This window comes from Meleagris gallopavo, chromosome 14 (assembly GCF_905368555.1).
Source record: "Meleagris gallopavo chromosome 14, MGAL_WU_HG_1.1, whole genome shotgun sequence".
NCBI lineage: Eukaryota > Metazoa > Chordata > Aves > Galliformes > Phasianidae > Meleagris > Meleagris gallopavo.
In genome coordinates this window covers 4,857,855-4,874,596 of record NC_139417.1, presented here as the reverse complement: position 1 = coordinate 4,874,596, position 16,742 = coordinate 4,857,855, and the positions used below count along the sequence as shown (strand labels likewise).

Genomic DNA, 16,742 nt, shown 5'->3' with positions numbered 1-16,742 from the left:
TAAATTGGCTATATAAAGCCTTCCAGAGTAAAATTATTCTACTTGAAGAGAAGTAATCATTCTGACTGATCCAAAAGCTTACTTCAATTTATTATAATTAGCTGATGAGATTTCAAATAATTAATGTTTATAATAATACAAAATGAGTAGTTAGTTCATGGCTATTGCACAGACAGATAAGCCATGTTAACCCGGAGTCAGAAAGAACGAACTTCCTTTGCTAACTAAGGAGTCCAGCAACACAATCATCTTTCCACTTCTCTAAAGAAAATAAAACTCTTAAATACGCCTGGAAAACTGCTATACACTCTAAGTATTTTAGAGAGAGACATATATGCAGCAGGCCAGCTGCTCCCCTGGGTGCAAGGAGGCAGGAGCCAGGCATGATTAGCGGGTATCAAGACAGGGCCAATCCCCACAGCACGCAAGCAGGGCAGTTCCAGGGTGGCAGCTGGGGTCATTCGGCAGCCCAGCTCATCCCACAGGCTCGTAATGAGGAGGCAGGGATGAGGTGACACCTAGAAGTTAATCTGCAGATCAAGGTCAGGTCCAGTGACAGCAAGGTGAGATGCGGGCTGGTGATTCCAGCCAAGTCCATGGTGGCAAAGGCAGGGCTGCAGTAAAGCCAAGAAGACAGTCAGGCTCTGATAAGGGAAGGCTGTGACCAGGTGTGGACATGGCTGTACCAAAGCTAAATGTGGAGCTGGACCAGCACACTCACAGCATGGCTCAGGAAGGGGTAGAAGACCCAGGGCTGTGATTTAAACGAGGTGCCTGGACACACCAGGAAAAGCTGGTCAAAGCAGTTACACTCTGTTAGTACACTCACGGCTCTGATATTAAATGTACTCAGTGATTCTGCTGTAAGATTTAGTACTTCAAGTGAATGATTACATTGATTTTTCACTGATGATATAGATGACTACATTAGCCAGACAAGTTTAAAGTTTAAAATTTACATGAAATTGCTAATTCAGAATGTTCTGTGGAATAAAAAAGTTAGAATTTAAAAGGAGTGAAGGAAGTCAGAAGTCTTCAGGAGTCAGGGCAAATGTCTGAAGCAGTAAATCAGCGTCATGTGAAAATGGGAAGACAGAACCTATGAGGTCATATCCCATATAACCAATGGCCAGGGTATCAGTCTGAGATACAGTGTGAAAATCTCTCAATAAAGTATTCTCTGAGTGTGTTCTTTGGCACACACACACAAAATAAAATATTAAAAAAAAAAAAAAAAAAAAACTAAACTTTTTGTCCTCTTATTTTTTAAATAATCTATGTTGGTTCCAAACTGCCCAATATAAGATCTTGTGCTGTTTCCATTTTCAAGCTGTCACTTCATTCTGTCACTGAGGCAATTGCACCACTGAGGCAATTGTTAATGCCTGTTGACCAAGATGATAAAGGTGTTAAAAAATGCACAAAGATATGGCCTGTACAACACATCAAGTAACTGATTAGTGCATGATGGAGCAGTCTTTGCTGAAGTACATCAGTGAGACCATTCACATAAAAAAGGTTGAAGAATAACCTACATAATGTAGAGTGTAAAGTAGTTTAGGTACTACACTGTGATAATAATAGCAGTGTTCATGATCTTGATGGAGTTCTGCTATCACTCTAAAGCAGGATATTCAACTAAAAGGTCAGAATTTGTAGTGCTGCTTCTTCTATTTTTGGGCAGTGCTCTAAGGTTAAAACATTACATTGTAAAATCAAGGTCAAGAGGTACCCTTGATTGTACCAGCAAATGCATTGAAGCACGCTAAAGTGTATTATCAGCTGTCTGATCCTCAGGCATCTGCTGCAGTCAATCTGTAGTGCTGGGTGGGTGCTTGCTTGCTTTCAAATGCCTTTCTCACTCATCCAGTTACTAACAAGTGATTCTAAAACTTAAATGTTGCTCACCAGAAAGTAGTGTCAAAAGATCTGTACACGATGTTTTATTCCAAATACAATTAAAAATATTAATTTAATATGATTGGACTGCATGAGTCCAAGTTTTCCGTGATTTAGATCTCAGTTGAATGCTTACACAGTTCCATTTATGGGTGATTCCTGATCTGTGGCTCCAGAAGAGTATTCGATCCAATTGCTGAAACTTTTCTTTTGCGAGCAATTGTACTGAACTGTGTAGAGTGGGTTGTATAGTCTACATCTGAGATTCATAATCAACCCATGCTGTATCATCACATGTTTATCTGCCAAGCAGTTGTGTGGACAGCAGAGGTTTTACTTTGTTTAGAGGGCCTCTCCACGCAGCTATTCCAGTTAACTCTGGGGAGAAGATTCTTAAAACAAAAAGTAATGTATTAATAATACAGCTGCAGCCTAGATACATGCAGACTCTAGAGCAGCTTTTTAAGTTATCAAGAGACAACTGTAGGCAAACACTGGGCGTTCTAACTTGACTTGATTACAAGACAGCTAAAGCCTAGACCAGAAGTACAAAAACAAAGCTCCTCTGTCCCTTCACACTCCCACCTCTCCCCAATATCAGATTCCTAACTCAGTTTGGATGCACCAATGCTCAGCTTGCATCTAAAAATGAAACGAGCTCTTTATCTCTACTTGACCAGATTCCAAATGACTTCAGAAAGAGAAGGCTGAGTAAGGACTTGGCTGTAGCTGGATCAGAGACTGCAATGTTTATTTATTAAATATATCCCATTTGGTGTCCTGTTTGCAGCCTGTCAAAGCAAAAGGGATTAAAATTTCTTTTCCCCCTAGATCTCATTACTGAAATAATTAGCAACTTTTTTTCCCTCTCTACATTTTTATTGGAACAATCTGTCAAGCAAGCAATTGAGTTTCTTTACCATATCATAATTTTTGCCAAGAAAGGTTTAACAGCACAAAACTTTACTGGAAAATGCTACAGCCACGTTCCTTTCAGACATAAATTCTATATAGAAAGATAGATATCTAATGGGAGAAAAAAATGTGTTTATGTTACAGAGATCTATCAGTTTTTCTTTTTTTTTTTTCACAGTATGCTGTTTTACATGAAATAGTAGAAAGTATACATGAAAGAGGGCTAAGTGAATTTATCCACCTCTTGCTGAAGTGTGGGTATAAAAATGGCAGCATCCTTTCAACTTCACTAAATATTAACTAGAAGTACAAGCATAATTATAAAAAATACTCTTCTGGTAACCAAATGGCAATTTAAAAAGATGCTTACTTTCTGTGGAAAGCAGGGATAGGGGATATGTCTGTTGGGAAGGAGCAGCGTGAAATTAAGGCAGAAATTATCTAAAAAATGTAAACCTTATCAACAACAGAAAGATAATTGAATTCCATGTTATTTTCAACCAGCTAACAAATGAAAACTATCAGGCCCTACCAACAGAGATGACAAACAGTTTTGTAGTTCCTGGAATATTTTTGAAGTGCTAAAAATAGGCATGTCTCACTTTAACTGCATGAGAAACTAAAAGCCGAGGATGAGTAAAAGATCATAAAAAGGTGCATGGCTTGAAGATGAAAAAAAGCATCGGGACAGACAAATGGGAATGAAAAGTTACAATAAAGACATGTATGTTAAGTGTTCTACAGACCTGAGCTGAGAGTTGCTTAAATTACATCATAAGAAGTTAGAGCAGTAATACCAGTGGGGCAGTGTTAAAAGGTGAAAAAAAATCCCAGGTACGGTAGGGTTCACCAGCAGTGCAAACACACTGTGGTTGGAATTGTTAAAGGTGAAGGTTTCCAGGTAAAAATGCTTATAGTTAGTTCTGACTTGCACTCCTTTCATGACAATTTCATATGATTTAGATAATTGTATAATAACATAATTTATTTTTTATTTATTTATAGTTTTTTGTCAATAATAATAATACAAAACTTAGAGATCTAATTGTTAGCTTCAAGCAAAAAAGAAAATCTTCAGTTTCAATGCAAGCTACTCTTTTATTGGGACATTCTCAAGTTGTTATAATTATTTCAGAGGCCCACTTCCTCCTAGGATAAATTGTCCTGGAAATCACAGAATCACAGAATGGCTTGGGTTGGAAGAGACCTTAAAGCCCAACCAGTTCCAAACCCCTGCTGTGGGCTGGTTGCCACCCACCAGCTCAGGCTACCCAGGGCTCCTTCCAACATGGCCTTGGGCACCTCCAGGGACAGGGCATCCACAGCTCAGTTAACAATTTGAGTTCTGTTACTGTGAGGCACACAAGTTGAAAGTGAGTTAAGACCATGTGTTGCCGTCATCGGGAACTTTCATAATCTCAAAGTGTTTTTACATCACTTAGATGTCTATCTGCATGTATGAATAGCTAACAGAATGAACACAACTCAGTGTAGCTAGCATGCTGTTTTTGAGACCAGTGGCTGTGTCAGCACATATTCCTTTGAGAAGCACAGTCCTCGATTTTCATAGGTTTATCTCATCAGCCTCCATTATATGCACACAGAGCACTGGAACTCCTTAAATGTTGATTCAGTGGAAGATGGTGTTTCCAACATCTGGCCTGTAAAGAAGCTGTATATTTCTGGTTATTTCTGTTTTGTAATTTTTTATGCAGTGACATTTTGTTTCCCATGAGCTTTTTTCTTCCATCTGGTTTCTCTGGAGTGGCTGGAAAACCCACTTACACATTCTGCATGACTTCAGACTTACGCATACTGCACAAGTGTTGCACATAGGCTATGGTACGTAACTAAACACGTAGCTTGCTTTTAGCCACTAAAGAAAAGTGGCTTACATGGCTCCATAAATAAATGAAAACAAGAAAAAACAAAAGGTTCTATTATGAAAATTATAGGATTAAGCGCTTTTATATCCAAAAATGGCACAAAGGAATAAAGAGAAAGATGTTCGTTCTTGCATGTTCTCTAACTTGACTAAGCTGCATTGAAAGGAACAGAAGAGTCACTAGCCACTCTGCTGCTTAATCTTCATTCACACTGAGAGAAAGAAATAGTGCCCAATAAAAAAGGACACCTGTTTGCAGCAACTCTGCCTCAAGTATGCCTTAAATACTAGCTGACTGTTTAAAGCAAAATAAGAAGTCATTTTTTGAAGATTTTAGCCTTAAAGTTAAGAGTAATGGAGGAGTAAGAACAAACCCAGGTCTTTCAGAACACTTGGGAATGCTGTCTGAATTGCTTGTTTCTTGCTTACTACATGAGCAATGAGACCTCACAGTTTTAAGGCTTTTTTTTTTTTCCCCAGTGGTTCACAACTATCAATGAAACTTTACAAAATGCTGGGAATGAAAGAAGTTAAACAGGACTGTTGCTGAAGTAGTTTCCCGGGTTGAAAACAGGATCTGCTGAAAAGCTCTGTTGATTCAGTTTGGCCAGCATTTTAGGTTATATTTCTTTGAAGAATAATAATTAAAAAAAAAAGTGGGAATACAACTATTATAATGTAGTTTTGAGAAGAGCTGTCAGCAGAGTTTCTTTCTTCAGTGTCAGATACGGATGAGGGAATAGTGTGTTTAATCATATTCCAAATGAGGATTCCAAATGAGCTACTTGAGTGATTTAATCACCACTGGTCTATTTGGTAACTTTTATCAAATGGTGCATATGGGTTTCAGAACTGCAGACACTTGGTTTTGAAGGCATCTCTAATTCCAGGCTGACGGTACAACAAGCACTAGGTACAAAGGCTGTTTCTTATACAAACTCTATAAAAGCACATAGAGAAGAATCACCTAAGAGGATGATACAGAAATTATGTGTTTACAGCATTTGTTATTCAAATAAAACGGAGATAAAAGTCTCTCTTTGCTCGAAGGAATGGTTTGTTTTCCCTCACCAAATTTCTTTTTCTTAATACCATATTGTAGTAATTAAATGTGCAATAACTCATTTTAGCCTCAGATTATTAGTTTTATCACCAGCTTTAATAGGAACACTTCACATTAAGATCTTAAGGTTTTTTTTAATTATATTTAAGATCCTGACAACTGGAAGTCTAGGCACAATTGTATCACAAACAAGTATAGCTAGGGTTGGTCATACTAATAAAATGAATCATCTAGAACATTTTATTCATATGAGCTTGAGAATGACACAATATTGTTTTCTAGCAAATGATAGGAAAAATGAAATTGTATGTGAAATTACAAGAAAAATCAGAAGCCCCTGAAAACTGAAGAATAAGATATATATAAGTATATATAATAATATAATATTATATAATATATATATAATATACACTTATAAGAATGAGTTAACTGATTCCTACCTTTAAAACAAGATTAACACATTTTTGTCTTTACTGTACACTAGAAAAAACACATCACCTGCTGGGGTTGTGAGTGTTTTCCTGGAAGCAGTTCTCACTCAGCTTCGAAGTGGGAAGAGAGAGAGAAGTGATAGCAAATGTACAGCAATACTGTATTTTCATTCTTTGGAATGACGTTGGGTGTTTCCTGACCCCACTATTGTTAAAAATGTTCATACAGTGACTAACATTGGCATTGGAACATTCAGAAACAAATATGTCAATTAGTCAACTTGATAAACAGGTTTATGGTCATGAAACTCCTGCCAGCCTACATGAGTAATTAAAAGCTTTATCCATTTGATTTGAAATAGCAACTTGAAATCCAGGACCTCCATTGTATTGCTGACTCTTACTCTTTGCACAGCTGCAGGTTGTGTTGTAGGTGGGCCGGATGACTGGAATCTGCCTAGCAATGTCATGACCAATAGGCAGACTGTTTCTGCATGGAGCTGAGAATTTTCGCTCCCTAACGGTGATGATTCCTGCAAGTCTGGACAAGTTTCCAATTTTGAAGGAGGAATAGGGAGTCACATTAACCAAACTGCTCAGGTATCTTCTGGTGGAAACAGAAATCTCTTTCCCTTGCACATCCATCAAAAGAAGGTCTGACTTGGTTCTCTCATTAAATTTTGATTTAATGAAATGAAACCTCGCCTACTAACACAGGAAAGTGCCTTTTGGCAAATTCAGTTACTGCACAAACAATAACTGCAGAATGTTGATGATGCAAGTGAATTTCTAGACAAAATTCATTCAGAAAATGAGTTATTAGAACACATGCAATAGGTTACAGACCAAGCACTCCCAAACTGGGATGTGCTAGAGATACGGTTGTTATAGAACTTTGCTATAGAAATCTTGTAGACAGAATTACAATAGCCATTAACAAAATAATTTAACATTATTTTTTTCACTAGCCTCCTTAGAAGTGAATTGGGGTTGCATGATAATGGCTTGTTTACCTTACTGTAAAAACTAGGAGATGCACAATGAGAGAGAAGCCTGCTGGAAAGTGAAAGGACACAGAAAGGAGGCTTAGAGAACTAAGCAAAGTCACGCTTAACTGAATTTTATCCATGTTTGTGTTACTGAATATCTGTGTGATAAGGGAATTCTCATGAACTAACCTTCTCTTGCGTGGTGACTACATTTATATGTTTCTTTTTCAAAGGTTCTGTATTTGAGACACTCTCAGAAGTGAGGAGTGATCACAACTATAGACACATTCATTGATGCAAGAATAAACTGGAGGTATTCAGAAGAAGTCTCAGGAGCAACTTCTAAACAGGAAGTCAGGAAGTCATCCTTGAAAATTGTCCCCATGGGCATGTTTAACCAGGTGTCCACCCATGTAGGAGAAGATATTTGGCTTAAAAAATGTAGGAAAATTATTAAAATTTTGTAGCATCATGAGCAATCCACCAGATTCTTCCAAAGGAAAGCACTGGGAAATAACACATTACTGTAGACCTCTCTGGACTGCCTCCAGATGGATGGCAGGGCCAGTGGGAGAGGTGGCCAAGTGAGGAAGATTGTCTGTCTTTCTAGTTTCAAAAGGTATCATTTGATACATGACAGGCCAAACATCAAGATTTTAAAAACTACTCATGCAAGTTCCTCCTCTATGCTAATCATTCATTTAAAACTGAGATTGCTCAAGTACAATTTCTACTAATGCAGATCGTGAAAAACAAAACTCCTGCATGTAACTGCAAAGTTAAGCTTCATATCTGCTTTACAAGCTTTCTCATTCTACCACTACATCTAGGTATTCTGACTATTTAATTCTAAATCTCCTTTCTGAAGTATACCCCACCCTGTAACTTAGCGAAGAGTTGAGCAAGCCCATCAGCACAAATCCAGCTCTAAGGTTATGACCTAAACCATTGCAGTCAGCCTTTCTGAATCTTGGGTGTGATGCTGACCTCAGCAAGATCATGGTACTTTGTTAATGTCTGACATTTTAGTTGGAATTATTCCCACTCCTCCAGTCCCCCACCTCTCTAAAAATACTAGATCTTAGTACCATCTCTGCTGACATCGGCAGCTACTTTCAGTTACATTGGTAACTCAGCTGAAACTACCTTAACAGAGATCAGTGTTCAGAGTGGTGACTCCTGTACAATTTTGTTACTGACCACTGTTTTGTGCAGGTCTAATTTGAAGCTCACAGCATTTGGTGACAGCTTGCAAGACTCCTTATCTTTGTGTTATTTTACTGTATTTTTAGAGAATAATTTGACAGAATTACCTTCAAATAATTCTAGAATACTTGGAGACTGATCAAATGCAATATAAGTCCGTGATTTTCAGTCTATTTAATGCAGTACAACTGGAAACACAGACTCTTTGGCAATACAAAAACAAATCTGAAACTCCCGTTTTTCTTTTTTTTTTTTTTTTTTTTTTTGTAATGCCTCTCTGGAACTCAGGAAAACAATACTTGTGGAAATTGGGGAAGTGAAAACTGCTAGAAAAAGTTGAGCAGAACCAGTGGAATTCCCCTGGAGACACCAGCTTGCTTCCCTTTACGCCTCTGAGAAAAAGATCATTGTTCATTTGTCATACCCTTGTTTTTGAGCTACCTTTGGAAATAAGCAAATTATTTCCAAAAATTGGAAAAGAGGATTCTGAGAGAAAGACAGTCTCTGGGAGTTTAAACAAACCAGATAAAATTGCACCCAGTTAAAGAAGTCACTTTAAAATTTTCTATTATACAACATAGCTTACTTTTATTACTATATCCTAGAAAGCTACTGGTCTAACCAGGTCAACGTTTTCCTCTTGCACTTGGGAATGTGTCTGGATTGGAGAAGTAATTCTATATTTGGATAATGACAAGGCAGAAGCCACTCAGTACGTGACATGACAGTGGCCCATGCAGGATGAAATTCAGAAAGTACAAGAGCCATTTCACCCTATTCATGCTATGTAGAACAGGATGTGTGAATTCCAGCAGATCTAATTTCAAGTTAACTCCATATTTATACTTCTCATGCTCATCTGCCGTACCAAAAAAAGCTCATCAGAAAAATGTAATCCCTGTTAATAGTTGGTAAATACCTCATTTAGCTCATCAAGTAAAGCAAGCAACATAATTACGGACAGGAATAAAAGACGTATGGTTGACCTTTACTCATTTTTCTTTTTCAGCTTCACATTCACATTCAGGCTGAATGCATTTTTAGGAGGCATGCATTCAAAAGGAGAGGGCTATTTTAATTCATTGTCTGGTTTCTCAACATAGCAGATCTTCAGAAAAAATTTCCTTTACGCTAACCCTTTTACGCATTTTACAGAACATACTCTGTTCTGGGAAGTCAGTAAATTTCAATACGTGTTTTACAGTTTTATCATGACTCAGAATATAATGTGTAGAAGGCAGATAAGATAGTTGAAGAATAAAGCAAGCGCAGTCTATGTAGTCCTGCTAAAGCTACTACCAGAGTATTTTACATTTTTCATGTATCCAAATCAAACTCTTCATACAACCGAAGTAATCCAAAACCATCTGGAATTTGGGATTTCATTATGCTTCAATGTAAAACATGTGAGCAGGATATCAAATTGACTGTCAGTGGGTTGAATAAATACATGTGAAAAAAAGTAACTTTGCAATATTTTGTCCAATTTTCACTGTGCCCAGCCAATGAATACGTTATACATTTGCTCTTCAGCAAGGGCAGCTTATGCACTGTTACCTTTCCTTTCCTTACAGTTGCCTTTTTATTGATGTGAACACAGAAAAATAGTCAAGATCAGAGAGAAAAGCCCAGATAATTAGGTGAGACGTACAACTCCAGAATAAAGCTAAATAACCAAATGACATTTTCTTCCTTATTACTGGATGTCAATAAGGGTTTATTATCATCAAATGCCTGTTTGGCCTTCAGTATGGAAGAAATACTCATCCTTGGCCTAGCTGTTCTCTTGAAGTCCTTACACACACTACATTTCTATTTAACAATAGAATATTGTTACTGTGGGAGTAACTATGACAAAAGCAACTCATGATCATGTTGAATTCAGTGTCCTTCTCCTCTCCAGGCTGAGTGATCAGACAAATCCTGGCTCTACTGAATGGAAGCCCAGTCTTTTCAGAAACACGCAGGCAAACTGGCTGTTACATATTTAATAAGTACACTCCCTCTCTCCTGACCATGCCACTCCAAAGTCTGCTATGAACACACTTCAAACACTTTATCTTCCCAGACTCCTTGGGGATCCATCCAATTATCTTTCCCATGTGGATTCTCTTTTTTTCTCCATTCCCTCTTTTGGAGGGCACTGCCAGAAATTACTTGTGTACTTCACACTGGCTCTCAGGACCCTGAGAACACTGACAGGCCTTAATGATCTTCATCAGCCTTGCCTGGAGCCTCTCCCACAGTCCCTGCATGAGGGCCCTGGAGCCACATTTAGGCACAGCCCTGAGCCTTCAGTCCTGGCCCAGGCTATGCTGCAGGAGTACTGCTTAACCACAGCTGTAGCTGCCCATTGACCCTGATCTGATCTCCCAGTTTGACTTTGTATCTATTCCTTAACTAGGGAACTGCCCGGCAATCACTGAACTATATACTGCCAGGAGTCCTGAACCTGGCCCTGACTCATGGACTGACTTCTTGACTTGACCTTGGCACTATCTCATCACTGTGAACTTACGGGGTGATCCAGACTCATGGTTGAATCTAGCCGCTGTCTTGGGTTTGTCTGCTTTCCTTGATTGGGTACTAAGTTGCTGGTCCCTGGCAGTGTTAGTAGCTCAGCAGCTGGTACCCTGCCCTTTGGGAGTAGCTGGCACTTCCTGCTGACAGCAGGCACAGCCTTGTTAGTCTGGAGTTGTTCACAGTTCCTCCAAAAGTTCAGAAAATCCAAGATTTGGTGACAATGGAACTGAAGACAGACTTGGAAAAAAATCTTGAGAAATAATTCAGAACTTTGATTATCCCACCAATCCTGCTGCAAAACAAATGCTTTATCCTGTGTTACTTATTTTGCATGCAATGTCTTGCTTGGTTGGTGCAGTGAATTTTGTTGACTGCCCTAGGTTCATCCCATCTTCTTCCTGAGATACATTTCCTGTGCCACCACCTTCTTTTCCCAGAATAACATTTTGTGGATTACCTGATATGTAGACTTATTCATGTTCTTTGGTCTTGGTGCTCTCATGAAAGAGGTAAATACTAACAAGGTTGGATTGTTCCACCCTCATCAGAAGAAACTGAGAGATGTTTAGTGCAAAGAACCATGTGGGACAGAGCTATAGTAGGGACATGGGAACCTGTTGTGCAAACAGTGGGGAGCAAGGATGAGGATAAAGTGCCAAGGAGTGTGGATACTTTATGTGTTAACAGGCAGCTTCCCAATGCTTTTTGAAAGTTGTGCCTTCAGCAAGGAAATATTTCTCAATCAATTTTAGATTTTACAAATGATGTGTTTTATTCTCTTTGCAGGATCATCTTGCCCTTCAGAAGTGTTGTTTGCTTCTCGGAATGGAAGTGGAAAATCTTCTTCTTTTACCCAACCTGGTGATTTAGGTAGTGAGGCAGTAAAAGGACTTACAGCCAGACTTGAATAGGTCACTGAAAAGGCTAGAAGGGCCTTGGGAAGCTCTGGTGCTGGCAGCATAGAGATCAAGCACAGTATGGACAGAAAAAAAGGATTCTGCAGATCCAAAATGACTTCCAGATTTCAGTTTACATTCTGAAATACATAATATGCAATAGGAAAATGCTGTGCCTGAATGTAAAACCGCTTTATCCTATCAGAGTAGAGCAAGAAAATATAGTATTTGTCTGGCACCAAACCTTTCAAAGCCCAATTCCAAAGAAGCAAACCTTATAATGGTGTCAGAATTAAATAAATCTGGGTGTTCAGGACTGAGATCCACACAGTAACTTCAAGCCTCCGTTGAGCATGTTTAAAAGCACCTCATGGTTGCTTAGTTATATTAGATAATCAATCAGGCAGGAGCCAAATAAAGGCAGGAATTTAATTTAGTTATGGTTCTGTTGAATCGTTGGACAGCTATTTTGTATTTGGGAGAAGCACAGCTTACCCCACCCATCAGTCACAGTTTTCTATTTCCATCTTTAGTTCTGAATGGGCAGAGCAGGTTAGGAAGGCCAGCATGGCCTGACACTGCAAACAAATGCTGCACCAGTGCAGTGAGGCACAGATGCAGGTGCTCAGTATCTCCTTTGTGTCCTGCTCTGCAGCCACTTTCCTACCAGCAGAGGATGCAAGGGGGACTCAGTTGGAAAATGTAGTTTCCAGTCTGTCTCTCTATTCTGCAAGTCTTATTCTGCTTGGCTGTCCTCTGGAGCTTTTCTCCTTGTCCCTAACTCAAGCCACTCCAATTCCTGGTTATCCATCCCTGTCAACTCTCCTTGTCTTGTGTTCTTTCAGTATAAGCTATGCTAACACCAACAGTTTTAACAGAAATGTTTACTGATCAGATAACTTTATTCCAAATCACTTTATTTCAAAATAATTATAAATTCTCCTTTCCAAATGAACAATTTCAAGTATTTTATTATTCTATTGTTATAAAGCTGTGCCTTGTATATATTGAAATACTAAAATTGCTGTTGGTTTACTGGCCCTGTTGCCAGATCACTGCTAAGGACGGCCTAATCCATTTTAGGGCTTCAATCTGCATTCCTCCAACTGTGAATCTTTGTGTCAGCCACAAGAGGGAGGACGTGACATGCAGTATGCTGAAATTTACCAAATTCATTTCCAGTTTACAGGAAAGTTACACCAGTTTATGTTAAGATTCTATTTTAAATCAGTTTAGTTAAAATTGGTGCAAGAAGTTGGCTGACATTTGTAGTCAAGTTTAAGAGTAGCTTATTTTGGGTTGCCATAAACAGATTCCAAGTTGACATAAACTAAACTAAGAGTCTTTACAGAAGTGTTTATACCAATTTAACTGAATAGGTTAAAACCTCCATGGAAGATTAACCATTGGGACTTTTGTGTTTGCATAAACACTAAGCCTGAAATACACTAATTCAGCTTAGAACTGAAAAGAAAAAGTCTAGTTTAACTTGAAAAGTAAACTGTGTTCTATATTCATCACAAAATTCACGGAGAGTCTCTCTTGAAGAAAAGAATCATCTTGAAGAAATACTCCTCTGCATCTGCTTCTTTTTATTTTAATACTTCTCACTAATTGTTAATTCTGCTTCATACAATCTGATAACGCAGGCAGCAATGCAACTGAAGATGACAGAGAAAAGATTTTATCACTTGGATATTTCAGAACTTTGCATTTAAGCACAATTTTTGTTCAAATATCTTTTGACAGCTCTCTAATTTTGTCGGAGTAGAATTTATTTTCAGGATAGTGCTGAGGTATTGCTAGTTCATTTGTTTGGTAGGATTCTTTCAGGATAGTGGGGAAATCAATGTTCTGAGTGATTCAAAAGGAAAGGCATTGAAAGGTCTGGATCTGTAGAATATCTTCCAGATATTTTTTCCATCATTTGTTTCTCTCAGTTAAGATTCCCTCATTCCTCCCTTTCATATACTTCCTTCAAGGCTTTGTAATCTACATTGCCCCAAGGAAGTGCAGCTGTCATGATGCATCACAGATCAAAATTCAGCCTTTAGCTGAATGTAACTGAGGCTTGATCCATTAACTACTTTGAAGATTATGACCAAAGCTTTAAACTGGCATCTGAAATATGAAACTTCAGCGTGAGTTAATGAGGCCCAGGAAAGTTGCACAGGAGGAAGCTACTGTATCCAATATAATGTGATTATAAAGACAAAAGCAATTAGCACTGCAGCAGAAGTACACAGAAGAGCAAAGCCTACGATAGTCCAAAGCAGGAATAAGGAAAGTCAGTTTTAAAAGCAAGAAGGGAAATTCTTACTATAGCATTAGGCAGAGAAAGTAGCAAATTCTGAAGACTAGAGGGATATGACCTCCCTCAGAAGAAGCTAGGCAGTGTTATTCACCGCATTTAGGAATTATTCTGAACAATGCAAAATGCAGATGGAGATTGGCCTGGTAGCCTGAAGATGGATGGCTGACAGAGGCAGACCCTAGTGATGCAAGTGTTTATATCCAGCTTAAACAGTACGGCTTACATCAGCTGAAAGAACATGGAGGAAAATGGTCCAAACTGAGAAGGGACCTTGCAGCCACATGTTCGTATCTGTAAGTTTATTTTGTGTAAAATACAGTACTAGAGTGCAAAGGCAGCCCCACAGTTTTACTGGATCTCAGCTGATGAAGAAAATGGGCCCTTCACTGCAAGAAAGTCATTGAGGCCCTGGAGCGTGTTCAGAGAAGGGCAACAAAGCTGATGAGGGGTCTAGAGCACAAGTCTTACGAAGAGCGGCTGAAGGAGCTGGGAATGTTCATCTGGAGAGGTGGAGGCTCAGGGGTGACCTTATTTCTCTCTATAACTACCTGAAGGGAGGTTGTAGTGAGCTGTAGGTCAGCCTCTTCTCTCGTGTAATTAGTGACAGAACTAGAGGGAATGGCTTCAAGCTGCACCAGGGGAGATTCGGGCTGGATGTTAGGAAATACTACTCTGAAAAACTGGTCAGGCACTGGAATGGGCTGCCAGGGAGGTGTTGGAGTCACCGACCCTGGAGGTGTTCAAGGAGCATTTGGACGTTGTGTTAGGGACATGGTTTAATGAGAGCTATTGGTGATGGATGGGTGGTTGGACTGGGTGATCTTGTGGGTCTTTTTCAATCTTGGTGATTCTATGATTCTGTGATTTTAAAATGAGCAGAAGGGGTCATTCACATTATCAGCTAAGCAAGATGCATCTCAGTGTCAGAAGAAAGATGCTAAGATTAAGAACCAATCACAAATAGCTCAAGGAGTTTCTATTCAATCAACATTTTCAGGTGGAAAACTGTCCTGGCTGGAAAGGGTTCAGCAAGCTTAAATTCTTACACTGAAAATACTAGTTAGCACTTCTCCATTCTATAAATAGCAAGTGGTCACGATTGCTGGCATTTACTATAACTCTAAACATGCTATGACTCATTGAAACACATCAAGTTACAGAAAATGTAAGCTGACAAAACTTAGAAATTCAGGTATTATAATTATCACGTTTAGCATATACTTTATGGAAGATCCATTACAAAATACATTAAGCTTTTGTTTTCAACTGCTCACCACTACTTGTGTAACTCACAGTAGCGTCACTACAGCTCTGGTTGTACTCTGCATATTCACTGTCTCCTCTTCTGTTCTACACATCACCAGCCAAATTAACGTACTGCCAAATTAATGTATACTAAAGAGGACAGCCTGAAAAGTACTAAATTTTATATTTTCAAATGGTTAGTTTCCAGGAACAAACAAATCTTTTATCATCTGACACAGAGAAAATGATGTTAGCATTGTTCATATAACCAGTCCTAGGTTATCCTCTTTCAGGCTTCCCTGCTGGGCCAGGTAGAATTCAAAAAGCAAAGAATGCGAGGTGGCTCAATTGATAATAAGGATTTTTTCCGTGATAAGAAGAGGACTGGACCTGAGGTTCCTAGTTCTATGCCCAAATTTGGACAACAATATAGATTAATTCAGTTACTTGGTTATTGTGAATGAAATAATCACAGCAAAATTAGTTCAAGTTGTGCCAGAATAATTACATCATGTACATGCACATTGTAATCCTCTGTGTAGGGGACAATTCATAGATGACTTCCAAGAAGTGAAAGTCTAATTTAGAAATAGACATTAACTGCTTACTGGTAGAAGTTTTGTTTTGACCAGGTATTCACTCTGTCTAGTTGTTTGACAGCCAGCTGCACTGATGGGCCTTTCAGACTTGACTCCCTAGAACTGAGAAGAAAAATATGAAATCCAGCTCATTTTTTTTATCATTGTTCTTTTTTATTTCTTCAAAATTGAAGTGTAGGTATAAAGTTATAAACCTTGCTTGTTTCCCAGGCCTTGTTTCACAGTTCCTTACAAAGATTCATATAATTGAGTCATGGACTCTATAGCACAAGAATTGTGATGATGTCTTTGAATACCAGCTATGTCCTTCAGAACAGCTTAGCCATTGTACCACAGCAACAACTTATACATGATACAGTCATACAGGCTCCAAACACATCTTAAAATACAGAGTCCTCTACTCATGCAGCTGTACTCACTAATGAATTACAGTGCCTGCCATCTGCACAAGTGTGGATACAGTTTGTGGTTTATGGATTGCAAGCACTTGGCTGCAGAAGCTTCTACATGTTCTTTATAGCCATGACGTGCTAATTCCAGCACTCCCAAACCAGCAGCGAACACAGAATCCACATCTTTCTGAGAATGACATAAGCATCAACAAAACTTTGTGATTCAGAATTTGAATGAAGTCATCTGAAAGAAAGTCTTCAGATATTCAAACCTTTAATCAATAGCCTCCATCTACTACAACACTGCAACAACCATTAGTAACTTAATGTTTAGCTATTAGAAGAAATGCTCATTACTGCTTGTCTGCTAGCTGCAGAAAGAAAG

General features: G+C 38.7%; 1 protein-coding gene across 1 annotated transcript in view; it reads right to left on the bottom strand.

The window, feature by feature from the left end:
• Positions 1 to 16,742, bottom strand: part of LOC109369912 (uncharacterized) — a 69,130-nt gene that overhangs the window by 1,305 nt on the left and 51,083 nt on the right. Inside the window, exon 6 of the mRNA XM_085236157.1 lies at positions 15,975 to 16,067. Coding sequence (XP_085092283.1) covers positions 16,048 to 16,067 — 20 coding nt within the window. The 3' untranslated portion in view covers positions 15,975 to 16,047. The remainder of the gene's footprint in view (positions 1 to 15,974; positions 16,068 to 16,742) is intronic.